Raw genomic sequence first — 25,320 nt, 5'->3', positions numbered from 1 at the left:
GATACAGAGTAAAGCTCCCTCTAAACTGTCCCCCATCAAATACGCCCAGGACAGGTACAGCACGGGGTTAGATACAGAGTAAAGTTCCCTCTACACTGTCCCCCATCAAACACTCCCAGGACAGGTACAGCACGGGGTTAGATACAGAGTAAAGCTCCCTCTACACTGTCCCCCCATCAAACACTCCCAGGACAGGTACAGCACGGGGTTAGGTACAGAGTAAAGCTCCCTCTACACTGTCCCCCCATCAAACACTCCCAGGACAGGGACAGCACGGGATTAGATACAGAGTAAAGCTCCCTCTACACTGTTCCCCCCAATCAAACACTCCCAGGACAGGTACAGCACGGGGTTAGATACACAGTAAAGCTCCCTCTACACTGTCCCCCCCATCAAACACTCCCAGGACAGGTACAGCACGGGGTTAGATACAGAGTAAAGCTCCCTCTACACTGTCCCCCCATCAAACACTCCCAGGACAGGTACAGCACGGGGTTAGACACAGAGTAAAGCTCCCTCTACACTGTCCCCCCCATCAAACACTCCCAGGACAGGTACAGCACGGGGTTAGATACAGAGTAAAGCTCCCTCTACACTGTCCCCCCCATCAAACACTCCCAGGACAGGTACAGCACGGGGTTAGATACAGAGTAAAGCTCCCTCTACACTGTCCCCCCCATCAAACACTCCCAGGACAGGTACAGCACGGGGTTAGATACAGAGTAAAGCTCCCTCTACACTGTCCCCCATCAAACACTCCCAGGACAGGTACAGCACGGGGTTAGATACAGAGTAAAGCTCCCTCTACACTGTCCCCCCATCAAACACTCCCAAGACAGGTACAGCACGGGGTTAGATACAGAGTAAAGCTCCCTCTACACTGTCCCCCCATCAAACACTCCCAGGACAGGTACAGCACGGGGTTAGATACAGAGTAAAGCTCCCTCTACACTGTCCCCCCCATCAAACACTCCCAGGACAGGTACAGCACGGGGTTAGATACAGAGTAAAGCTCCCTCTACACTGTTCCCCCCATCAAACACTCCCAGGACAGGTACAGCACGGGGTTAGATACAGAGTAAAGCTCCCTCTACACTGTCCCACTCAAACACTCCCAGGACAGGTACAGCACGGGGTTAGATACAGAGTAAAGCTCCCTCTACACTGTCCCCCCCATCAAACACTCCCAGGACAGGTACAGCACGGGGTTAGATACAGAGTAAAGCTCCCTCTACACTGTCCCCCCCATCAAACACTCCCAGGACAGGTACAGCACGGGGTTAGGTACAGAGTAAAGCTCCCTCTACACTGTCCCCCCCAATCAAACACTCCCAGGACAGGTACAGCACGGGGTTAGATACACAGTAAAGCTCCCTCTACACTGTCCCCCCCATCAAACACTCCCAGGACAGGTACAGCACGGGGTTAGATACACAGTAAAGCTCCCTCTACACTGTCCCCCCATCAAACACTCCCAGGACAGGTACAGCACGGGGTTAGATACAGAGTAAAGCTCCCTCTACACTGTCCCCCATCAAACACTCCCAGGACAGGTACAGCACGGGGTTAGATACAGAGTAAAGCTCCCTCTACACTGTCCCCCCATCAAACACTCCCAGGACAGGTACAGCACGGGGTTAGATACAGAGTAAAGCTCCCTCTACACTGTCCCCCATCAAACACTCCCAGGACAGGTACAGCACGGGGTTAGATACACAGTAAAGCTCCCTCTACACTGTCCCCCCATCAAACACTCCCAGGACAGGTACAGCACGGGGTTAGATACAGAGTAAAGCTCCCTCTACACTGTCCCCCATCAAACACTCCCAGGACAGGTACAGCACGGGGTTAGATACAGAGTAAAGCTCCCTCTACACTGTCCCCCCATCAAACACTCCCAGGACAGGTACAGCACGGGGTTAGATACAGAGTAAAGCTCCCTCTACACTGTCCCCCATCAAACACTCCCAGGACAGGTACAGCACGGGGTTAGATACAGAGTAAAGCTCCCTCTACACTGTCCCCCCATCAAACACTCCCAGGACAGGTACAGCACGGGGTTAGTGCTGAGTCTGTTCCCACGTACTTGAGTGAGGCCGTTTTCCGTTGTTTTTACGGGATCCTTTCCTCTCTCCAGCCTCCGTCACCTCTCCATTCTTCCTCTCCTTCTCTCCCCTCTTCTTGCTGCTCCCTCGCCTCTCCGCGCTCGCTGCCCTCCAGCCTCCTCTCCTCTCCCGCCCCCAACTCTCCTCCCCTCCCTCTGTCTCCAGCCCCTCATCTCCCTCCCCCCCTCTCTCTGCTGCCGCGTCGCTGTCCCCGCCCGGCGTGCCGTCTGTCTCGCCATCCGCCCACTCCACGCTCTCCTCCGCGCTCTCTTCCTGCCTTTTTCTTTCTCTCTCTGCTCTCCTCTGCGCTCTCTTCCTCCCTCTCCACTTTCCTCTCTGCTCTCTCCACTCCCGCCTCAGATTCCCATTCATATTTACTGCTAGCTTTCCATCTCCCCCATTATTTCGAACGCTAGACTTTTATTCTGCGACGCTCAGTACTCTGAACCACCCTTATTGCTGTCTGCACTGCTTAATCTCCCTCAGTCTCTACCTTCTAAGAGCTCCAATTTGCAGAACCTCTTTTCTGACACCACCATTTCTTTGTGACACGGAGAATGGAGAATATCTTTTAGAACTGATGCCCTGTGATTTCATAGATTCCTCGGTGTTCACACACAAAGGTAAAGGCCATTCCGCCCCTTCCGTGCCTGTGCTAGCTGAGTGAAAGCTCCCTCTATCACGTTCCAATCATCTTGGGGGCTGTGGGCTTTAATCGGAAGAAAGGAACGTACTTTGCCCGCGTAGATTCAAGCTAACAACATCAGGTTTTATTGAGAAGCTGCTCGCTGCCCTACAAAGCTGGAAACAAATGTGGCAACACCCTAATGATGCCGCCGTCAAATCGTGTAATCAGATCTTAAAGCAACCCGCAACACCTTTAAGTATACAAGTATTTAAATTATATCTTTAATCCCCTCCTCCCTCCTGCAAGCTCTTCCAACCGCCCCCCCACATCCTGGCAAATTTTCCTCCTTCCAGCATTTTTCCAATTCCCCCCTTTTTGAAAATTCCAATTGAATCTGTTTCCAGGGCTCCAAAGGGAAGAATCCCAACTTCTCCCAGTCTTTCTCTCCACGTGAACTGACTCCATTCTTCCCTTGCTGGGAACAAGTCTTCAGATCCTCAGAATGCTTACAGAAGGAAGCCATTTGGCCCATCGAGTCTACACCGACCACAATCCCACCCAGGCCGAATCCCCATAACCCTACATATTTCCCCATTAATCCCTCTAACCTGAGCATCCCGGGACACTAAGGGGAAATTTAGCATGGTCAATCCCCCTAACGCGCACATCTTTGGACACTAAGGGGCAATTTAGCATGGCCAATCCCCCTAACGTGCACATCTTTGGACACTAAGGGGCAATTTAGCATGGCCAATCCACCCTAACCTACACATCTTTGGACACTAAGGGGCAATTTAGCATGGCCAATCCACCTAACCTGCACATCTTTGGACACTAAGGGGCAATTTAGCATGGCCAATCCACCTAACCTGCACATCTTTGGACACTAAGGGACAATTTAGCATGGCCAATCCACCGAACCAGCACATCTTTGGACACTAAGGGGCAATTTAGCATGGTCAATCCACCTAACCTGCACATCTTTGGACACTAAGGGACAATTTAGCATGGCCAATCCACCGAACCAGCACATCTTTGGACACTAAGGGGCAATTTAGCATGGTCAATCCACCTAACCTGCACATCTTTGGACACTAAGGGGCAATTTAGCATGGTCAATCCACCTAACCTGCACATCTTTGGACACTAAGGGACAATTTAGCATGGCCAATCCACCGAACCAGCACATCTTTGGACACTAAGGGGCAATTTAGCATGGCCAATCCACCGAACCAGCACATCTTTGGACACTAAGGGGCAATTTAGCATGGTCAATCCACCTAACCTGCACATCTTTGGACACTAAGGGGCAATTTAGCATGGCCAATCCACCCTAACCTGCACATCTTTGGACACTAAGGGACAATTTAGCACGGCCAATCCACCCTAACCTACACACCTTTGGACACTAAGGGACAATTTAGCATGGCCAATCCACCTAACCTGCACATCTTTGGACACTAAGGGACAATTTAGCACGGCCAATCCACCCTAACCTGCACATCTTTGGACACTAAGGGACAATTTAGCATGGCCAATCCACCCAACCAGCACATCTTTCGGACTATGAGAGGAAACCGGAGCACCCGGAGGAAACCCACGCAGACACTGGGAGAACGTGCAGGGTCCACACAGACGGTGACCTGAGCCGGGGAAATCGAACCCGGGTCCCTGGCGCCGCGAGGCAGCAGCGCTAACCCCACTGTGCCATTCTCCACATCCCTCTCCGAGGGGCATTTGGCCAAACCCTTCGCGTGGGAGAAGGGGAGACTAACCGTTTGATGAACTGAAGTTTCGGCAGGGTCAACTGGGCTGGAGGGAGAGCGGAGGAGATTCTCCAGGATGCTGCCTGGGGCGGAGCGTGCGGGCTGGAGAGGGCTTGGGTCGTGTGCTCTGGGGCAGAGGAGACCGAGGTGTACGAGATGATGAGGGGGCACGGACAGGGCGAATAGAGACCAGCAGTTCCCCCTTCGCTGAAGTGGGGTCGATGGCCAAATGATATCATCTGTTACGGCGCAGAGGTAAATCCCCTTGGCATAATCTGCTACAATTATTCGAGAAGGGATCACTTGTCCTTACATAATGTTTAGAGTTTAATAAACATTAAGGCCTGACACTCGCTTGCAGTGAATAATTAGCAAGGTACTTTAGTTAAATAACCAGGAACTTTAACTAAACAAGTAACACATTAGAGACACACAGGTTTACAGCAGGGAAACAGGCCCTTCGGCCCAACACATCCATGCCGTCCTTTCTTTTTAAACCCCTAAGCTAATCCCAATTGCCCACATTTGGCCCATATCCCTCTCTACCCATGTAACCGTCTAAACGCTTTTTAAAAGATAAAATTGTACCCACCTCTACTACTGCCTCTGGCAGCTCGTTCCAGACACTCACCACCCTCTGTGTGAAACAATTGCCCCTCTGGACCCTCTCGCCTCTCACCTTAAACCTGTGCCCTCTAGTTTTAGACTCCCCTACCTTTGGGGAAAAGATATTGACTATCTAGCTGATCTGTGCCCCTCATTATTTTATAGACCTCTATAAGATCACCCCTCAGCCTCCTACGCTCCAGAGAAAAAAGTCCCAGTCTATTCAGCCTCTCCTTATAACTCAATCCATCAAGTCCCGTTAGCATCCTAGTAAATCTTTTCTGCGCTCTTTCTAGTTTAATAATATCCTTTATATAATAGGGTGACCAGAACTGCACACAGTATTTCCAAGTGTGGCCTTACCAATGTCTTGTACAACTTCAACAAGACGTCCCAACTCCTGTATTCTGACCAATGAAACCAAGCATGCCCAATGCCTTCTTCACCACTCTGTCCACCTGGGACTCCACTTTCAAGGGGCTGTGAACCTGTACCCCTAGATCTCTTTGTTCTGTAACTCTCTCCCAACACCCTACCATTAACCGAGTAACTCCTGCCCTGGTTCAATCAACCAAAATGCATCACCTCGCATTGATCTAAATTAAACTGCATCTGCCATTCGTCAGCCCACTGGCCCAGTTGATCAAGATCCCGTTGCAATTGGAGATAACTTTCTTCACTATGCCACCAATCTTGGTGTCATCGGCAAACTTACTAACCATGCCTCCTATATTCTCATCCAAATCGTTAATATAAATGACAAATAACAGTGGGCCCAGCACTGATCCCTGAGGCTGGTCACAGGCCTCCAGTTTGAAAAATAACCCTCTACAGCCACCCTCTGGCTTCTGTCAAGAAGCCAATTTTGTATCCATTTAGATACCTCACCCTGGATCCCGAGAGATTTAACCTGATAGAACATAGGAAAACTACAACACAAACAGGCCCTTCGGCCCACAAGTTGTGCCGATCATATCCCTACCTACCAGGCCTATCTATAACCCTCAATCCCATTAGATCCCATATACTCATCCAGAAGTCTCTTAAAAGACCCCAGCGAGTTCGCCTCTACCACCACCGACAGCAGCCGATTCCACTCACTCACCACCCTCTGAGTGAAAAACTTACCCCTGACATCTCCTCTGTACCTGCTCCCCAGCACCTTAACCCTGTGTCCTCTCGTAGCGACCATTCCAGCCCTGGGGAATAGCCTCCGAGAATCCACCCTATCTATTCCTCTCAACATTTTATAAACCTCTATCAGGTCGCCTCTCAACCTTCGTCTCTCCAAGGAGAAAAGACCGAGCTCCCTCAACCTATCCTCATAAGGCATGCCTCCCAATCCAGGCAACATCCTTGTAAATCTCCTCTGCACCCTCTCAATAGCCTCCACATCCCTCCTGTAGTGAGGCGACCAGAACTGCGCACAGTACTCCAAGTGGGGTCTGACAAGGGTCTTATAAAGTTGCAGCATTACCTCCCGACTCCTAAACTCAGTCCCTCGATTAATGTAGGCCAGTACACCGTACGCCTTCTTGACCACATCCTCCACCTGCGATTTAAGAGTCCTGTGGACCCGGACTCCAAGATCCTTCTGCTCCTGAACACTGCTAAGACTCCTACCCTTGATATTGTACCCCTCTTATGCAACAACCTACCATGCGGTCAAAGGCCTTGCTAAAGTCCATGTAGACAACATCAACTGCATTACCCTGATCTACCTTCTTGGTCACCCCTTCAAACAAAAACTCAATCAAATTTGTGAGACCTGATTTTCCACTCACCAAGCCATGCTGACTGACCCTGATCAGTCCTCGCGTCTCTGTATGTGTGTGATTTACTATTTACTCACCTGGGACGCTGTTCAAATCATACAAGGAACATTCATTACCAAAACAGTAATAACAGAATTTTTAGTCACTCTCAAAGGAGAGATATAATTAGGTCTGACCGCATTCTGAAGCTTTTGGAGTTCTTCCGTAGCTGTCCACTGTCTAGAAGGTTTTTCTGGTTCTGTATCCTTCTCTGAGATCGCTGGATAATCCTCGAGAGGTATTTAGACTGGCAGGAGGATGGACGTTGAATCCAGACCCCACGAGGGATCTCCTCCTCCAATGCCTCGTCTACAATGGTTCCCCACATCTCTGCGGTTCCCCAATAGATCTCGGGATTTCACCTTCCCCTCCTCCCCCTCCACACCCACACACGGTAGAGCTGTGGGTGAGGGAATCCTGTCTGCCTTCTCTCCTGAAGCAATGGGTCACACATTCCAGCGCTATCGCCACCCCCACCGCCAATCCGTGATCCCAACCCAACAATGTATAAGCAACTGGAGTGTTGGAATTCTCACTTCTACCATGGAACCTCCATCCCCTCCTCCAACCCCACGGAGGTTCTGTTGCCCAGGGAAACGGGAGGCCCTCAAATCATAACACAAACCCCAGCCAATCGCAGAGGTGGGGGGAGGAGGCCTTGCCCCACCCCCCCTCCCAACACCCCCAACCGAGGTCTCAGCCAATAGGAATGAGCGGCAGAATTCTCGAGCTCCCATTGGCTACTCATTCGAACGTTGGCCGCCAGTAATTGGCGGATCGACAAACAGGAACAACAGTTAAGGAGATAATTGGTCAATGCACAGTCAGTCAACAGATCGAGTGAGTGAGTGAGAGAGTGAGAGAGTGAGTGAGTCAGTGAGTGAATGATAGAGAGTGAGTGAGTGAGAGAGTGAGTGAGACAGAGAGTGAGTGAATGAGAGAGTAAGTGAGTGAGAGTGAATGAGAGAGTGAGAGTGAGTGAGTAGTGAGAGAGTGAGAGAGAGAGTGAGTGAGTGAGAATGAGTGAGTCAGTGAATAAGAGAGTGAGAGAGTGAGTGAGAGAGTGAGCGAGTGAGAGAGAGTGAGATTAAGAGAGTGAATGAGAGAATGAGTGAGTGAGAGATTAAGTGAGTCAGTGAAAGAGTGAGGGAGTAGGTGAGTAAGTGAAAGAGTGAGTGAGAGATTGAGTGAGAGATTGAGTGAGTGAGTGAGAGTGAGTGAGTGAGTGAGCGAGTGAGTGAGTGAGTGAGTGAGAGTGAGTGAGTGAGTAAGCGAGTGAGTGAGTGAGTGAGTGAGCGAGTGAGTGAAAGAGTGAGTGAGTAAGTGAAAGAGTAAGTGAGTGAGAGATTGAGTGAGAGAGTGAGTGAGTGAGAGAGTGAGCAAGTGAATGAGTGAGTGAGTGAAAGAGTGAGTGAGTGAGTGAAAGAGTGAGTGAGTGAGTGAAAGAGCAAATGAAAGAGTGAGTGAGAGAAGTGAGAGATTGAGTAAGTGATTGAGAGTGTGAGTGACTGAGTCAAAGAGTGAGTGAGTAAGTGACTGAGTCAGTGAGTGAGGGAGAGAGAGTGTGTGTGTGAGAGAGAGAGTGAGAGAGTGACTGACAGAGTGAAGGTGAGTGAGAGAGAGGGGGAAAGAGTAAAAATTACTCTGTATCTAACCCCGTGCTGTACCTGTCCTGGGAGTGTTTGATGGGGGGACAGTGTAGAGGGAGCTTTACTCTGTATCTAACCCCGTGCTGTACCTGTCCTGGGAATGTTTGATGGGGGACAGTGTAGAGGGAGCTTTACTCTGTATCTAACCCCGTGCTGTACCTGTCCTGGGAGTGTTTGATGGGGGGACAGTGTAGAGGGAGCTTTACTCTGTATCTAACCCCGTGCTGTACCTGTCCTGGGAGTGTTTGATGGGGGGGGACAGTGTAGAGGGAGCTTTACTCTGTATCTAACCCCGTGCTGTACCTGTCCTGGGAGTGTTTGATGGGGGGACAGTGTAGAGGGAGCTTTACTCTGTATCTAACCCCGTGCTGTACCTGTCCTGGGAGTGTTTGATGGGGGGGACAGTGTAGAGGGAGCTTTACTCTGTATCTAACCCCGTGCTGTACCTGTCCTGGGGGTGTTTGATGGGGGACAGTGTAGAGGGAGCTTTACTCTGTATCTAACCCCGTGCTGTACCTGTCCTGGGAGTGTTTGATGGGGGGACAGTGTAGAGGGAGCTTTACTCTGTATCTAACCCCGTGCTGTACCTGTCCTGGGAATGTTTGATGGGGGACAGTGTAGAGGGAGCTTTACTCTGTATCTAACCCCGTGCTGTACCTGTCCTGGGAGTGTTTGATGGGGGGACAGTGTAGAGGGAGCTTTACTCTGTATCTAACCCCGTGCTGTACCTGTCCTGGGAGTGTTTGATGGGGGGGACAGTGTAGAGGGAGCTTTACTCTGTATCTAACCCCGTGCTGTACCTGTCCTGGGAGTGTTTGATGGGGGGACAGTGTAGAGGGAGCTTTACTCTGTATCTAACCCCGTGCTGTACCTGTCCTGGGAGTGTTTGATGGAGGGGACAGTGTAGAGGGAGCTTTACTCTGTATCTAACCCCGTGCTGTACCTGTCCTGGGAGTGTTTGATGGGGGGACAGTGTAGAGGGAGCTTTACTCTGTATCTAACCCCGTGCTGTACCTGTCCTGGGAGTGTTTGATGGGGGGACAGTGTAGAGGGAGCTTTACTCTGTATCTAACCCCGTGCTGTACCTGTCCTGGGAGTGTTTGATGGGGGGAGACAGTGTAGAGGGAGCTTTACTCTGTATCTAACCCCGTGCTGTACCTGTCCTGGGAGTGTTTGATGGGGGACAGTGTAGAGGGAGCTTTACTCTGTATCTAACCCCGTGCTGTACCTGTCCTGGGAGTGTTTGATGGGGGGGACAGTGTAGAGGGAGCTTTACTCTGTATCTAACCCCGTGCTGTACCTGTCCTGGGAGTGTTTGATGGGGACAGTGTAGAGGGAGCTTTACTCTGTATCTAACCCCGTGCTGTACCTGTCCTGGGAGTGTTTGATGGGGGGACAGTGTAGAGGGAGCTTTACTCTGTATCTAACCCCGTGCTGTACCTGTCCTGGGAGTGTTTGATGGGGGACAGTGTAGAGGGAGCTTTACTCTGTATCTAACCCCGTGCTGTACCTGTCCTGGGAGTGTTTGATGGGGGGGACAGTGTAGAGGGAGCTTTACTCTGTATCTAACCCCGTGCTGTACCTGTCCTGGGAGTGTTTGATGGGGGGGACAGTGTAGAGGGAGCTTTACTCTGTATCTAACCCCGTGCTGTACCTGTCCTGGGGAGTGTTTGATGGGGGGACAGTGTAGAGGGAGCTTTACTCTGTATCTAACCCCGTGCTGTACCTGTCCTGGGAGTGTTTGATGGGGGGACAGTGTAGAGGGAGCTTTACTCTGTATCTAACCCCGTGCTGTACCTGTCCTGGGAGTGTTTGATGGGGGGAGACAGTGTAGAGGGAGCTTTACTCTGTATCTAACCCCGTGCTGTACCTGTCCTGGGAGTGTTTGATGGGGGGACAGTGCAGAGGAAGCTTTACTCTGTAAATAATGGGGGGGATTCAGTGACGATCAATGGTAACCCCCAGGATGTTGATAGTGGGGGGGGGATTCAGTGATAGTGTTGCATTTTGTCTTCTCAGTTTTGCCTGGCTTTCTTTACAGAGTCCCGCCAGGAGAGGGCCCCAAAGTGAGGCCACGAGACAGATCCATGCCAACTCGACGCCCGGCGGTTGACATCCACTGATGCCCGGGCATGCCCAGACGTGACCGTATCCTCCGCGCCGTCTGGAAGAAGCTAAATCAGGAGCAGACAGAACCCTGGAAGGAAAGGACCCGGAGCCTGATCCTCAAGTGGATCTACATCGTCACTGGCCGCCCTAGGAAGGCCCGCTTCACCGTCTACCAACGCCGGAGGGCCCAGCTCTGCTTTGAGGCCTGTTGCCCATGTTGCCCCGAGCTGCAGTGCTGGAAGCGGGTGGACGAGCTGCTGGGGTCGGACTCCAAGGTCCAGCGGGAGGCCAGGATCGAGGAGGACAATGTCTTCAAGGAATGCCTCCGGAGCTTTGGGGGCCTGGTCTTTGGTCTCTTCTTCACCAGCGTCTATGCAATCTTTGTCCTCTTCGTGCAAGAGTACAACCTCTGGTACTGTCTGGTGTCCACCATCACGCTCGCCATACTGATGGGACTGGGCATGGGGCTCTCTGCCAAGATCCGTGTCAACATCTTCCTCATGTTCCCTCACATCTTCTCCAGTGAGTATCCCGGGATGGGCTCCCCACCAAATCCCATTATCCTCCCACACCCTTCCACCTCAACATCAAGGCCCAGAACGTACCAATCCCCCCCAACTCTCAACATCCTAGGGGTTACCGTTGACCATCACTGAATCCCCCCCCCAACTATCAACATCCTGGGGGTTACCATTGACCATCACTCAATCCCCCCCACTATCAACATCCTGGGGGTTACCATTGACCATCACTGAATCCCCCCCCCACTATCAACATCCTGGGGGTTACCATTGACCATCACTGAATCCCCCCCCCCCACTATCAACATCCTGGGGGTTACCATTGACCATCACTGAATCCACCCCCCCCCACCACTATCAACATCCTGGGGGTTACCATTGACCATCAATGAATCCCCCCCCCCCACTATCAACATCCTGGGGGTTACCATTGACCAAAAACTGAATTCCCCCCCCCACTATCAACTGACAATTACTGTGCCAACATGCCATCTCTAACCTGTACATCTTTGGACACTAAGGGGGCAATTTAGCATGGCCAATCCACCCTAACCTACACATCTTTGGACACTAAGGGTCAATTTAGCATGGCCAATCCACCCTAACCTGCACATCTTTGGACACTAAGGGGCAATTTAGCATGGCCAATCCACCCTAACCTACACATCTTTGGACACTAAGGGGCAATTTAGCATGGCCAATCCACCCTAACCTACACATCTTTGGACACTAAGGGGCAATTTAGCACGGCCAATCCACCCTAACCTACACATCTTTCGGACTGTGGGAGGAAACTGGAGCACCCGAGGGAAACCCACGCAGACACGGGGAGACCGTGCAGTCTCTGCACAGACAGTGACCCGAGGCCGGGAATCGAACCCGGGCCCCTGGCGCCGTGAGGCAGCGGTGCCGACCCCACTGCGCCGCCGTGGTTGGCGCTGAATAGCATTGGGCACCGAGGGAGGGGCAATAAACAGTGGCCCAGCTAGCGCCAGCCCTGCCCCAAGAGTGAATGAAATGAAAGATATTGTGTGTTGTCTCTCCCCACAGAGCAGGGGAAAGCTTTCCTCATGGTGTTGGCCTTTGGTCTGGTCATTGAAGGACCCCTCCAGAACATTCTAACAAACTTCAACCGGGCGTCCGAGTCGATTGCCTGCGGAGCGGAAGTGGCCCTGAACCAAACAAGGGAACTCATGCAGAAAGCCAAGGAGCCACTGATCAGTAAGAATTGGGGGGGGGCGGGGGGAGAGAGAGAGAGAGAGAGAGAGAGAGAGAGAGATACACCTTCACCACCCCCCGCAACCGTGGGAACAAGTCCCACATTCTCCACCAACTCCTCTAGCCCCCTACACCCCCTCCCTATCTCTGTAACCCCCTCCCTATCTCTGTAACCTCCTCCAGCCCCCTACACCCCCCTCCCTATCTCTGTAACCCCCTCCAGCCCCCTACACCCCCTCCCTATCTCTGTAACCTCCTCCAGCCCCCTACACCCCCCTCCCTATCTCTGTAACCCCCTCCAGCCCCCTACACCCCCGTCCCTATCTCTGTAACCCCCTCCAGCCCCCTACACCCCCTCCCTATCTCTGTAACCCTCCTCCAGCCCCCTACACCCCCCTCCCTATCTCTGTAACCTCCTCCAGCCCCCTACACCCCCTCCCTATCTCTGTAACCTCCTCCAGCCCCCCTACACCCCCCTCCCTATCTCTGTAACCCCCTCCAGCCCCCTACACCCCCCTCCCTATCTCTGTAACCCCCTCCAGCCCCCTACACCCCCTCCCTATCTCTGTAACCCTCCTCCAGCCCCTACACCCCCTCCCAGATCTCTGCGTTCCTCCAATTCCGGCCTCTCGAGCATCCCCCGATTCCCATCGCTCCGCCATTGGGGGCCGTGCCTTCAGCTGCTTGGGGGGGGGGGGGCCCTAAGATCTGGAATTCCCTCCCTAAACTCGCTCCCCCCCCCCCCCCCCCAAACCCCTCTCTCTGCCTCTCTCAGTCTCTCTTTCTCGGTCTCAATCTCTCTGTCTCTCTCTCTCCTTCTGTCTCTCCGTCTTTCTCTCTGTCTCTCCCCCTCTCTCTTTTTCTCTCTCCCTCTGTGTCTCTCCCTCTCTGTCTCTGTCTGTCTTTCTCTCTGTCTCTCTGCCACTGTCTCTGTCTGTCTTTCTCTCTGTCTCTCTGTCACTGTCTCTGTCTCTCTCTCTCCCTCTCTCCCTCTCTCCCTCTCTGTCTCTGTCTCTAAGATGTTCCTTTAGCCCGTTCTCTGTGACCGAGCTGTCGGTGACCTGTCCCGGCTCTCTCCCCGTGTGCGCCTCGGGGTCAGACTCTCTCTGATAAAGTCCCCTCTGACGCTCCTTGCCGATGTTTATGGGAAAAGTTGGGATACCCCAGCCGGGAATCCGGGATTGATGACTGATGGCTGCCCTTTGGGACAAGCTGCCGGATAACCGAGGGAGCGATTGAGATCGGGAATCCGGGGAATCCGTCCCGGAACGCAAGACATTATTCCGGTTCGATCGCCTCCAAGGAATCAGCCTCTCTCTCTCTCTCTCTCTCACCTACCCAAGCCGCTCTGAGCAAGATCAAAGCCATCGCTGTGAAGGCAAAAGCTGTCGGAGATCGGGTGCGGAAGTTCTTCATCGCGATGAAGAATTCGATCAAACATATAGGTACGGCACAGAAAGATCCCACCACAGGGTGCCAGAGACCCCGACACTCCCAGGACAGGTACAGCACGGGGTTAGATACAGAGTAAAGCTCCCTCTACACTGTCCCCCCCATCAAACACTCCCAGGACAGGTACAGCACGGGGTTAGATACAGAGTAAAGCTCCCTCTACACTGTCCCCCCCATCAAACACTCCCAGGACAGGTACAGCACGGGGTTAGATACAGAGTAAAGCTCCCTCTACACTGTCCCCCCATCAAACACTCCCAGGACAGGTACAGCACGGGGTTAGATACAGAGTAAAGCTCCCTCTACACTGTCCCCCCCATCAAATACTCCCAGGACAGGTACAGCACGGGGTTAGATACAGAGTAAAGCTCCCTCTACACTGTCCCCCCATCAAACACTCCCAGGACAGGTACAGCACGGGGTTAGATACAGAGTAAAGCTCCCTCTACACTGTCCCCCCCATCAAACACTCCCAGGACGTGTACAGCACGGGGTTAGATACAGAGTAAAGCTCCCTCTACACTGTCCCCCCCATCAAACACTCCCAGGACGTGTACAGCACGGGGTTAGATACAGAGTAAAGCTCCCTCTACACTGTCCCCCCCATCAAACACTCCCAGGACAGGTACAGCACGGGGTTAGATACAGAGTAAAGCTCCCTCTACACTGTCCCCCCATCAAACACTCCCAGGACAGGTACAGCACGGGGTTAGATACAGAGTAAAGCTTCCTCTACACTGTCCCCCCATCAAACACTCCCAGGACAGGTACAGCACGGGGTTAGATACAGAGTAAAGCTCCCTCTACACTGTCCCCCATCAAACACTCCCAGGACAGGTACAGCACGGGGTTAGATACAGAGTAAAGCTCCCTCTACACTGTCCCCCATCAAACACTCCCAGGACAGGTACAGCACGGGGTTAGATACAGAGTAAAGCTCCCTCTACATGCTAAATTGCCCCTTAGTGTCCACAGATGTGCAGATTAGGGGGATTGGCCATGCTAAATTGTTGCTTCATGTCAAGGGGGTTAATGTGTAGAGTTACGGGGATAGGGTGGGACTATTGCAGATGCATTCTCAATGGGCCTCCTCCTGCTCTGCGGGAATTCTATGGCATCATTCTTTTTCCATTGGGAATTCCGAGTCCTCTCTCATCACGGAAAGTTATGATGTCAACATGTCACGCTGTAGTTACGCCTCCCCTCCAGCTGGTGGCGCTGTGGGTCTGACTGAGGGGGTGTCCCGGGCGTGCGGCGGCCATTGGGAAAAGGGAGGAGGGGGTCTGATTAACCTTTCTGCCGGTTGCCTGCAGTGCGAATCCTGCGTAACGTGATGCGTTGGATGTCCAACATTGGGGTGATGTGCAACCAGGAGCTGGGTGAACCCTACAGGAAGTGCATCAAGGTGTTTGACGACGCCATCGAGAAGTGCCGCTCCCTCCTCAGCATCTTTGGCTTTCTCTGCTACATTGTCAACGTCGTCAAGCCCCTCTGCGGCCTGGCCAATGGTGAGTGTCGACTGATCGGGGTCGGGGGGTCGAGGCTGGCGCCAGCAACACTCGGACTCCGAGGGGCAATTATTGATCGGGGGGGGGCGATGCTTCCTCGACAGTGAGAGAACGTTGGCCTCCCCAAGCAACGGATACAGGGAGGGTGACACGGTGGCACAGCGGGGTTAGCGCTGCTGCCCCACGGCGCCAGGGACGTGGGTTCGATTGCACATTCTCCCCGTGTCTGCCTGGGTTTCCTCCGGGTGCTCCGGTTTCCTCCCACGCTCCAAAGATGGATTGGCCATACTAAATTGTCCCTTAGTGGTCTACGATCATAGAATCATAGAATCCTTACAGTACAGAAGGAGGCCATTCAGCCCATTGAGCCTGTACTGACCACTATCCCACCCAGGCCCTATTCCCGTAATCCCACATGCTTACCCTACTAATCCCCCTGACACTAAGGGGCAATTCAGCATGGCCAATCCCCCTAACCTGCACATCTTTGGAGATGTGTAGGTTAGGGTGGATTGGCCATGCTAAATTGTCCCTTAGTGTCCAAAGATGTGTAGGTTAGGGTGGATTGGCCATGCTAAATTGTCCCTTAGTGTCCAAAGATGTGTAGGTTAGGGTGGATTGGCCATGCTAAATTATCCCTTAGTGTCCAAAGATGTGTAGGTTAGGGTGGATTGGCCATGCTAAATTGTCCCTTAGTGTCCAAAGATGTGTAGGTTAGGGTGGATTGGCCATGCTAAATTGTCCCTTAGTGTCCAAAGATGTGTAGGTTAGGGTGGATTGGCCGTGCTAAATTGTCCCTTAGTGTCCAAAGATGTGTAGGTTAGAGTGGATTGGCCATGCTAAATTGTCCCTTAGTGTCCAAAGATGTGTAGGTTAGAGTGGATTGGCCATGCTAAATTGTCCCTTAGTGTCCAAAGATGCGTAGGTTAGGGTGGATTTGCCATGCTAAATTGTCCCTTAGTGTCCAAAGATGTGTGGGTTAGGTGGATTGGCCATGCTAAATTGTCCCTTAGCGTCCAAAGATGTGTGGGTTAGGTGGATTGGCCATGCTAAATTGTCCCTTAGCGTCCAAAGATGTGTGGGTTAGGTGGATTGGCCATGCTAAATTGTCCCTTAGTGTCCAAAGATGTGTAGGTTAGGGTGGATTGGCCATGCTAAATTGCCCCTTAGTGTCCAAAGATGTGTAGGTTAGGGTGGATTGGCCATGCTAAATTGTCCCTTAATGTCCAAAGATGTGTGGGTTAGGTGGATTGGCCATGCTAAATTGTCCCTTAGTGTCCAAAGATGTGTAGGTTAGGTGGATTGGCCATGCTAAATTGTCCCTTAGTGTCCAAAGATGTGTAGGTTAGGGTGGATTGGCCATGCTAAATTGTCCCTTAATGTCCAAAGATGTGTAGGTTAGGGTGGATTGGCCATGCTAAATTGTCCCTTAGTGTCCAAAGATGTGTAGGTTCGGTGTATTGGCCATGCCAAATTGCCCCTTTGTGTCAGGGGGATTAGCTAGGGTAAATGCTTGGAGTTATGGGGAGAGGGCCTGTGTGGGATTGTGGGTCAGTGCTGACTTGATGGGCTGAATGGCCTCCTTCTGCACTGTAGATGGGAGGGGTTGGTGCAGAGGCGGAACTCCATAGGAGGAGGTGGGGAGGTTGACAAGCTGGGAAGCGATCAGGGGTGTGGGGGGAAAACAGTCAGGGTGATGCTTGGGGGCGGGGCCATGTTTGTGGGGGTGGGGGAAGTGGTCAGGGTGGGTAATATTTGGGGCAGCGAATGGGGGGGGGTGGGGGGGGTGGGGACAATCAGCCAGGGCTGTGATCAGGGGAGCGATGTTCGGAGTGGCGTTTGGGGAGTGCTGGGGGGAGGTGCGATCGGTTGTGGCGGGGGGGGGGGGGGGGACAATATCCATGGGGCGGGGTAAAGGGAGTGACAGATCTCCCAGTATTTTATGTCCAAACAGTGAGTGCAATGGGAGATGGGCGCGCAGGTGCAATTGCGCCCCGGAACATCAGCAGCCGGCTTCCCGGTCGATTGAGACTCCCACCGCCCCCCCCGCCTCCCCCACCAACTCGCTAAATTTCTCCCTGTCTCGTCCGCAGTGATCCAATGGTTCTGTCTGATCCCGACGTACATCAAAGAACAGCTGTCTAAGCGAGTCGGAGAACGTGAGTGCCATCTTGTTCCGTCCTCCATCACACCCTCCAGCCGCCCTTCCCCGCGAGGGGCTGCCTCGCGCGGAGAGAAGCCTTGCATTCCACACCCCACCGCCCCCCCCCACTCCTCCCACCTCCGACAACCGCTGCTGAGGCGGGGAAGGGCGGCCGGGCAGACTGCGCACAGCAAGATCCCGCAGCGATCTTCAATCCTGCGGGGGAGGGGGGGACCCCTCGGGAAGGACGGAGCAGATGGGCCGAATGGACTCTTGCTGCTCCCGTGTCGGGGGGGGGTCTTGGCGCCTGCGTTTGGTTCCTGGTGGGCAGGGGGTCGGTGAACGTTGGCCCAGAATTGGGCTCAGATGTCTGGACACCTCTGGTCACCTGGGACTCTGCCCACTTGATCCCTGTTGGTCCCAGGGCCCCCAGGGGAACTCCCTCCCAAACACAGCTCCTTCCCCACCCCCCCCTCTCCCACTCCCGGCCGTGAGATCTTTGGCAGAGAAAGAGGATGCCTCCACATTAATCCCTACCTCACTCTCCTTTTCCCCGTCTCTCCCTCTCTCCCCATCCCTTCCTCTCCTTCCCTCTCCTCCTCCTTCTTTCCCTCGCCCTCCTGTTTCTCCCTCTCTCTTTCTCTCTGCCTTCTGTCTCCTTCTTTCTCTCCCACTCTCTCTGTTTCTCTCTCCCCACTCTCTCCCATTTCCCTCTCTCCTTCTCATTCTCTCTTTCTCTCTCCCTCACTCTTTCCCCTTTTTCTCACTCCCTCTCTCTCATTCTCACTCCCTCCATCTCTCTCTCTCTACCCCCCCGTCACTCGCTCACTGTCTCTTCCCCATCTCTCCTTCTTTCTATATTGTCTCCCTCTTTCTCTCTCTCTCTCTGCCTCTCCCCCTGTCTTTCCCTCTCTCTCTATCTGTCTCCCTGTCTCTCCCTCTCACTCACTCTCTCTCTATCTCTCTCTCTCTCCCTTTCTCTCTCTGCCTCTCTATCTGTCTTTCCCCTGTCTTTCCCTCTCTCTCTGTCTCTCTTTCTATCTCTCTGTCTCTCTCTCCCTTTCTCTCTCTGCCTCTCTATCTGTCTTTCCCCTGTCTTTCCCTCTCTCTCTGTCTCTCTCTCTGTCTCTCTCACTCTCCCTCTCTCTGTCTCTCCCTCTCTCTTTCCCTCTCTCTGTCTCTCTCTGTCTATCTCTCTGTCTATCTCTCTGTCTCTCTCTCTGTCTCTCTGTCTCTGTCTCTCTCTGTCTGTCTCTCTCTCTGTCTCTCTCTCCATCTCCCTCTCTCTCTCTCTGTCTCACTCTGTCTCTCTCTCACCCACTCTCTGTCTCTCTCTATCACTCTCTCTCCGCCTCTCTCTCTCTGTTTTTCTGTCTCTCTCTCTCTGTCTATCTCTCTCTGTCTATCTCTCTGTCTCTCTCTCTGTCTCTGTCTCTCTCTGTCTGTCTCTCTCTCTGTCTCTCTCTCCATCTCCCTCTCTCTCTGTCTCTCTCTCTCTCTGTCTCACTCTGTCTCTCTCTCACTCGCTCTCTGTCTCTCTCTATCGCTCTCTCTCCGCCTCTCTCTCTCTGTTTTTCTGTCTCTCTCTCTGTCTCTGTCTCTCTCTCTGTCTCTCTCTCCATCTCCCTCTCTCTCTGTCTCTCTCTCTCTCTGTCTCACTCTGTCTCTCTCTCACTCGCTCTCTGTCTCTCTCTATCACTCTCTCTCTGCCTCTCTCTCTCTGTCTTTCCCTCTCTCTGTCTCTCTCTCTGTCTCTCTCTGTCTGTCTCTCTCTCTGTCTCTCTCTCCATCTCCCTCTCTCTCTGTCTCACTCTGTCTCTCTCTCACTCGCTCTCTGTCTCTCTCTATCACTCTCTCTCCGCCTCTCTCTCTCTGTTTTTCTGTCTCTCTCTCTCTCTGTCTCTCTCACAGCCATTTCTGAAGCACTCGACAAGGTGACGAATGAGTTTAAATTCAACATTTCGATCCAACATCATTTCCACATCTACGCCAACCAATCCAAGAGCCTGTCCCATGTGGCACTGGACATCATGGAGGAGATTAGACAGCGACTGGGGGGAGTCTACGAGGGAATGGGTCTCCTGGGATACATCACAACACTGATGATGATTTACCTCTACATCCAGTGAGTCCCAGATCGCTCAGTACCTAACCCCGTGCTGTACCTGTCCTGGGAGTGTTTGATGGGGGGACAGTGTAGAGGGAGCTTTACTCTGTATCTAACCCCGTGCTGTACCTGTCCTGGGAGTGTTTGATGGGGGGACAGTGTAGAGGGAGCTTTACTCTGTATCTAACCCCGTGCTGTACCTGTCCTGGGAGTGTTTGATGGGGGGGACAGTGTAGAGGGAGCTTTACTCTGTATCTAACCCCGTGCTGTACCTGTCCTGGGAGTGTTTGATGGGGGACAGTGTAGAGGGAGCTTTACTCTGTATCTAACCCCGTGCTGTACCTGTCCTGGGAGTGTTTGATGGGGGGACAGTGTAGAGGGAGCTTTACTCTGTATCTAACCCCGTGCTGTCCCTGTCCTGGGAGTGTTTGATGGGGGGACAGTGTAGAGGGAGCTTTACTCTGTATCTAACCCCGTGCTGTACCTGTCCTGGGAGTGTTTGATGAGGGGTACAGTGTAGAGGGAGCTTTACTCTGTATCTAACCCCGTGCTGTACCTGTCCTGGGAGTGTTTGATGGGGGGACAGTGTAGAGGGAGCTTTACTCTGTATCTAACCCCGTGCTGTACCTGTCCTGGGAGTGTTTGATGGGGAGACAGTGTCGAGGGAGTTTTACTCTGTATCTAACCCCGTGCTGTACCTGTCCTGGGAGTGTTTGATGGGGGGACAGTGTAGAGGGAGTTTACTCTGTATCTAACCCCGTGCTGTACCTGTCCTGGGAGTGTTTGATGGGGGGACAGTGTAGAGGGAGCTTTACTCTGTATCTAACCCCGTGCTGTACCTGTCCTGGGATGGGGGGGGACAGTGTAGAGGGAGTTTACTCTGTATCTAACCCCGTGCTGTACCTGTCCTGGGAGTGTTTGATGAGGGACAGTGTAGAGGGAGTTTACTCTGTATCTAACCCCGTGCTGTACCTGTCCTGGGAGTGTTTGATGGGGGGACAGTGTAGAGGGAGCTTTACTCTGTATCTAACCCCGTGCTGTACCTGTCCTGGGAGTGTTTGATGGGGGGACAGTGTAGAGGGAGCTTTACTCTGTATCTAACCCCGTGCTGTACCTGTCCTGGGATGGGGGGGGACAGTGTAGAGGGAGCTTTACTCTGTATCTAACCCCGTGCTGTGCCTGTCCTGGGAGTGTTTGATGGGGGGACAGTGTAGAGGGAGCTTTACTCTGTATCTAACCCCGTGCTGTACCTGTCCTGGGAGTGTTTGATGGGGGGACAGTGTAGAGGGAGCTTTACTCTGTATCTAACCCCGTGCTGTACCTGTCCTGGGAGTGTTTGATGGGGGACAGTGTAGAGGGAGCTTTACTCTGTATCTAACCCCGTGCTGTACCTGTCCTGGGAGTGTTTGATGGGGGGACAGTGTAGAGGGAGCTTTACTCTGTATCTAACCCCGTGCTGTACCTGTCCTGGGAGTGTTTGATGGGGGGACAGTGTAGAGGGAGCTTTACTCTGTATCTAACCCCGTGCTGTACCTGTCCTGGGAGTGTTTGATGGGGGGACAGTGTAGAGGGAGCTTTACTCTGTATCTAACCCCGTGCTGTACCTGTCCTGGGATGGGGGGGGACAGTGTAGAGGGAGCTTTACTCTGTATCTAACCCCGTGCTGTGCCTGTCCTGGGAGTGTTTGATGGGGGGACAGTGTAGAGGGAGCTTTACTCTGTATCTAACCCCGTGCTGTACCTGTCCTGGGAGTGTTTGATGGGGGGACAGTGTAGAGGGAGCTTTACTCTGTATCTAACCCCGTGCTGTACCTGTCCTGGGAGTGTTTGATGGGGGGACAGTGTAGAGGGAGCTTTACTCTGTATCTAACCCCGTGCTGTACCTGTCCTGGGATGGGGGGGGACAGTGTAGAGGGAGCTTTACTCTGTATCTAACCCCGTGCTGTGCCTGTCCTGGGAGTGTTTGATGGGGGGACAGTGTAGAGGGAGCTTTACTCTGTATCTAACCCCGTGCTGTACCTGTCCTGGGAGTGTTTGATGGGGGGACAGTGTAGAGGAAGCTTTACTCTGTATCTAACCCCGTGCTGTACCTGTCCTGGGAGTGTTTGATGGGGGACAGTGTAGAGGGAGCTTTACTCTGTATCTAACCCTGTGCTGTACCTGTCCTGGGAGTGTTTGATGGGGGACAGTGTAGAGGGAGCTTTACTCTGTATCTAACCCCGTGCTGTACCTGTCCTGGGAGTGTTTGATGGGGGGGGACAGTGTAGAGGGAGCTTTACTCTGTATCGAACCCCGTGCTGTACCTGTCCTGGGAGTGTTTGATGGGGGGACAGTGTAGAGGGAGCTTTACGCTTTAACCTGGCTGTTGTCCCTTCCTCTCAGAGCCCTCCTGTACCGGAAACAGTACCTCTTTCGAGATGATTACGACAATTGTTACATTACCAACCAGTTCCTGGAGATTGACATCATGCGAGCCAGGATTGGGAAGAGCACCATTTTGCCGTTGAGATTCTCGGAAGCTTGCAAGTACATAAGACCTTGTGAGTTGGGCCTTGCGTCCACACACACACACACACTGCCCCTCCATCATCAGATACATCAGTGTTCCCCACACTGAGTCACATCCACAGAGTGTAAACGGGGGATTCTCAATCTTCCAACTCTCCCCAACTTAGTGTCCAAAGATGTGTAGGTTAGGGTGGATTGGCCGTGCTAAATTGTCCCTTAGTGTCCAAAGATGTGCAGGTTAGGGTGGATTGGCCGTGCTAAATTGTCCCTTAGTGTCCAAAGATGTGTAGGTTAGGGTGGATTGGCCATGCTAAATTGTCCCTTAGTGTCCAAAGATGTGCAGGTTAGGGTGGATTGGCCATGCTAAATTGTCCCTTAGTGTCCAAAGATGTGCAGGTTAGGGTGGATTGGCCGTGCTAAATTGTCCCTTAGTGTCCAAAGATGTGCAGGTTAGGGTGGATTGGCCATGCTAAATTGTCCCTTAGTGTCCAAAGATGTACAGGTTAGGGTGGATTGGCCATGCTAAATTGTCCCTTAGTGTCCAAAGATGTGCAGGTTAGGGTGGATTGGCCGTGCTAAATTGTCCCTTAGTGTCCAAAGATGTGCAGGTTAGGGTGGATTGGCCATGCTAAATTGTCCCTTAGTGTCCAAAGATGTACAGGTTAGGGTGGATTGGCCATGCTAAATTGTCCCTTAGTGTCCAAAGATGTGTAGGTTAGGGTGGATTGGCCGTGCTAAATTGTCCCTTAGTGTCCAAAGATGTGCAGGTTAGGGTGGATTGGCCATGCTAAATTGTCCCTTAGTGTCCAAAGATGTACAGGTTAGGGTGGATTGGCCATGCTAAATTGTCCCTTAGTGTCCAAAGATGTGCAGGTTAGGGTGGATTGGCCATGCTAAATTGTCCCTTAGTGTCCAAAGATGTGTAGGTTAGGGTGGATTGGCCGTGCTAAATTGTCCCTTAGTGTCCAAAGATGTACAGGTTAGGTGAATGGGAGCACAGGGGTAGGGCCTGGGTAAGACGCTCTGTCAAAGAACCGGTACAGATTTGATGGGCTGAGTGGCCTCCTCCTTCACCATGGGGATTTCCGTGGTGCTGGGAATTCCTTTGTTTCCCCCGCTTTGCGTCTCTGTGTTATGTCAAACAGTGCTCGGAACGCGGGGATACGCCAAGGATATAATTCTTTGCAGTTCTCTCTTGTTTGCAAGGGTCTTACTACATGACTGCGTCCGAGAAACAGAAGTACATCATCGGGTTCACCACGGTTTTGCGACAGTCTCTCTCGGTGGTAATCATCATCCTTCTGGATTACACCGTCTTCTGGGTGCTCGACATGGTCAGTTACCACCTGCAAGTGGAGATCGTTGCACGCTGTGAGTTCGATTCCCACGCACTCCTTAACACAAGGTTCCCACATTCCCCTCCCCACCCGTGGGAGCGAGTCCCACATTCTCCCCCCACTCCCCCCGTGGGAGCGAGTCCCACAATCTCCCCCCACTACCCCCACCGTGGGAGTGGGTAAGGCTAATGTGATATAGTTTGAGTTACAATGTCAGCTGACAGAGTGCTGTGTTAGTGTGTGTACTGGTCAGTTACAGAGCGGGCTGTGTGTGTACCAGTCAGTTACAGAGCGGGCTGTGTGTGTACCGGTCAGTTACAGAGCGGGCTGTGTGTGTACCGGTCAGTTACAGTGCGGGCGGTGTTAGTACCGGTCAGTTACAGTGCAGGCGGTGTTAGTACCGGTCAGTTACAGAGCGGGCTGTGTGTGTACCGGTCAGTTACAGAGCGGGCTGTGTGTGTACCGGTCAGTTACAGAGCGGGCTGTGTGTGTACCGGTCAGTTACAGAGCGGGCTGTGTGTGTACCGGTCAGTTACAGAGCGGGCGGTGTGTGTACCGGTCAGTTACAGAGCGGGCGGTGTGTGTACCGGTCAGTTACAGAGCGGGCGGTGTTAGTACCGGTCAGTTACAGAGCGGGCTGTGTGTGTACCGGTCAGTTACAGAGCGGGCTGTGTGTGTACCAGTCAGTTACAGTGCGGGCGGTGTTAGTACCGGTCAGTTACAGAGCGGGCGGTGTTAGTACCGGTCAGTTACAGAGCGGGCTGTGTGTGTACCGGTCAGTTACAGAGCGGGCTGTGTGTGTACCGGTCAGTTACAGAGCGGGCTGTGTGTGTACCGGTCAGTTACAGAGCGGGCTGTGTGTGTACTGGTCAGTTACAGAGCGGGCTGTGTGTGTACCGGTCAGTTACAGAGCGGGCTGTGTGTGTACCGGTCAGTTACAGAGCGGGCGGTGTTAGTACCGGTCAGTTACAGAGCGGGCTGTGTGTGTACCGGTCAGTTACAGAGCGGGCTGTGTGTGTACCGGTCAGTTACAGAGCGGGCTGTGTGTGTACCGGTCAGTTACAGAGCAGGCTGTGTGTGTACCGGTCAGTTACAGAGCGGGCTGTGTGTGTACCGGTCAGTTACAGAGCGGGCTGTGTGTGTACCGGTCAGTTACAGAGCGGGCTGTGTGTGTACCGGTCAGTTACAGAGCGGGCTGTGTGTGTACCGGTCAGTTACAGAGCGGGCTGTGTGTGTACCGGTCAGTTACAGAGCGGGCTGTGTGTGTACCGGTCAGTTACAGAGCGGGCTGTGTTAGTACCGGTCAGTTACAGAGCGGGCTGTGTGTGTACCAGTCAGTTACAGTGCGGGCGGTGTTAGTACCGGTCAGTTACAGAGCGGGCTGTGTGTGTACCGGTCAGTTACAGAGCGGGCTGTGTGTGTACCGGTCAGTTACAGAGCGGGCTGTGTTAGTACCGGTCAGTTACAGAGCGGGCTGTGTGTGTACCAGTCAGTTACAGTGCGGGCGGTGTTAGTACCGGTCAGTTACAGAGCGGGCGGTGTTAGTACCGGTCAGTTACAGAGCGGGCTGTGTGTGTACCGGTCAGTTACAGAGTGGGCAGTGTTAGTACCGGTCAGTTACAGAGCGGGCGGTGTTAGTACCGGTCAGTTACAGAGCGGGCTGTGTGTGTACGGGTCAGTTACAGAGCGGGCTGTGTGTGTACCGGTCAGTTACAGAGCGGGCTGTGTGTGTACCGGTCAGTTACAGAGCGGGCTGTGTGTGTACCGGTCAGTTACAGAGCGGGCTGTGTGTGTACCGGTCAGTTACAGAGCGGGCGGTGTTAGTACCGGTCAGTTACAGAGCGGGCTGT

General features: G+C 52.9%; 2 protein-coding genes across 2 annotated transcripts in view; one reads left to right on the top strand and one right to left on the bottom strand.

Moving 5' to 3' along the window:
- dcst1 (DC-STAMP domain containing 1) overlaps positions 1-7,247 on the bottom strand; it is a 38,765-nt gene extending 31,518 nt beyond the window's left edge. The window contains exons 1-3 of the mRNA XM_080184201.1: positions 7,057-7,247; positions 6,958-6,965; positions 4,509-4,777 (exon numbers count right to left, since the gene is read on the bottom strand). Coding sequence (XP_080040327.1) covers positions 4,509-4,777; positions 6,958-6,965; positions 7,057-7,247 — 468 coding nt within the window. The remainder of the gene's footprint in view (positions 1-4,508; positions 4,778-6,957; positions 6,966-7,056) is intronic.
- A 3,453-nt stretch (positions 7,248-10,700) lies between these two features.
- dcst2 (DC-STAMP domain containing 2) overlaps positions 10,701-25,320 on the top strand; it is a 28,351-nt gene continuing 13,731 nt past the window's right edge. Inside the window, exons 1-8 of the mRNA XM_080184203.1 lie at positions 10,701-11,199; positions 12,249-12,419; positions 13,760-13,861; positions 15,182-15,376; positions 17,470-17,535; positions 19,431-19,644; positions 22,008-22,165; positions 23,340-23,504. Coding sequence (XP_080040329.1) covers positions 10,701-11,199; positions 12,249-12,419; positions 13,760-13,861; positions 15,182-15,376; positions 17,470-17,535; positions 19,431-19,644; positions 22,008-22,165; positions 23,340-23,504 — 1,570 coding nt within the window. The remainder of the gene's footprint in view (positions 11,200-12,248; positions 12,420-13,759; positions 13,862-15,181; positions 15,377-17,469; positions 17,536-19,430; positions 19,645-22,007; positions 22,166-23,339; positions 23,505-25,320) is intronic.

Source organism: Carcharhinus amblyrhynchos, unplaced genomic scaffold, assembly GCF_965287045.1.
Source record: "Carcharhinus amblyrhynchos unplaced genomic scaffold, sCarAmb.v2.hapA scaffold_609, whole genome shotgun sequence".
In the NCBI taxonomy this organism is placed as follows: Eukaryota; Metazoa; Chordata; class Chondrichthyes; order Carcharhiniformes; family Carcharhinidae; genus Carcharhinus; species Carcharhinus amblyrhynchos.
This window is presented reverse-complemented; position numbering and strand designations above follow the sequence as displayed.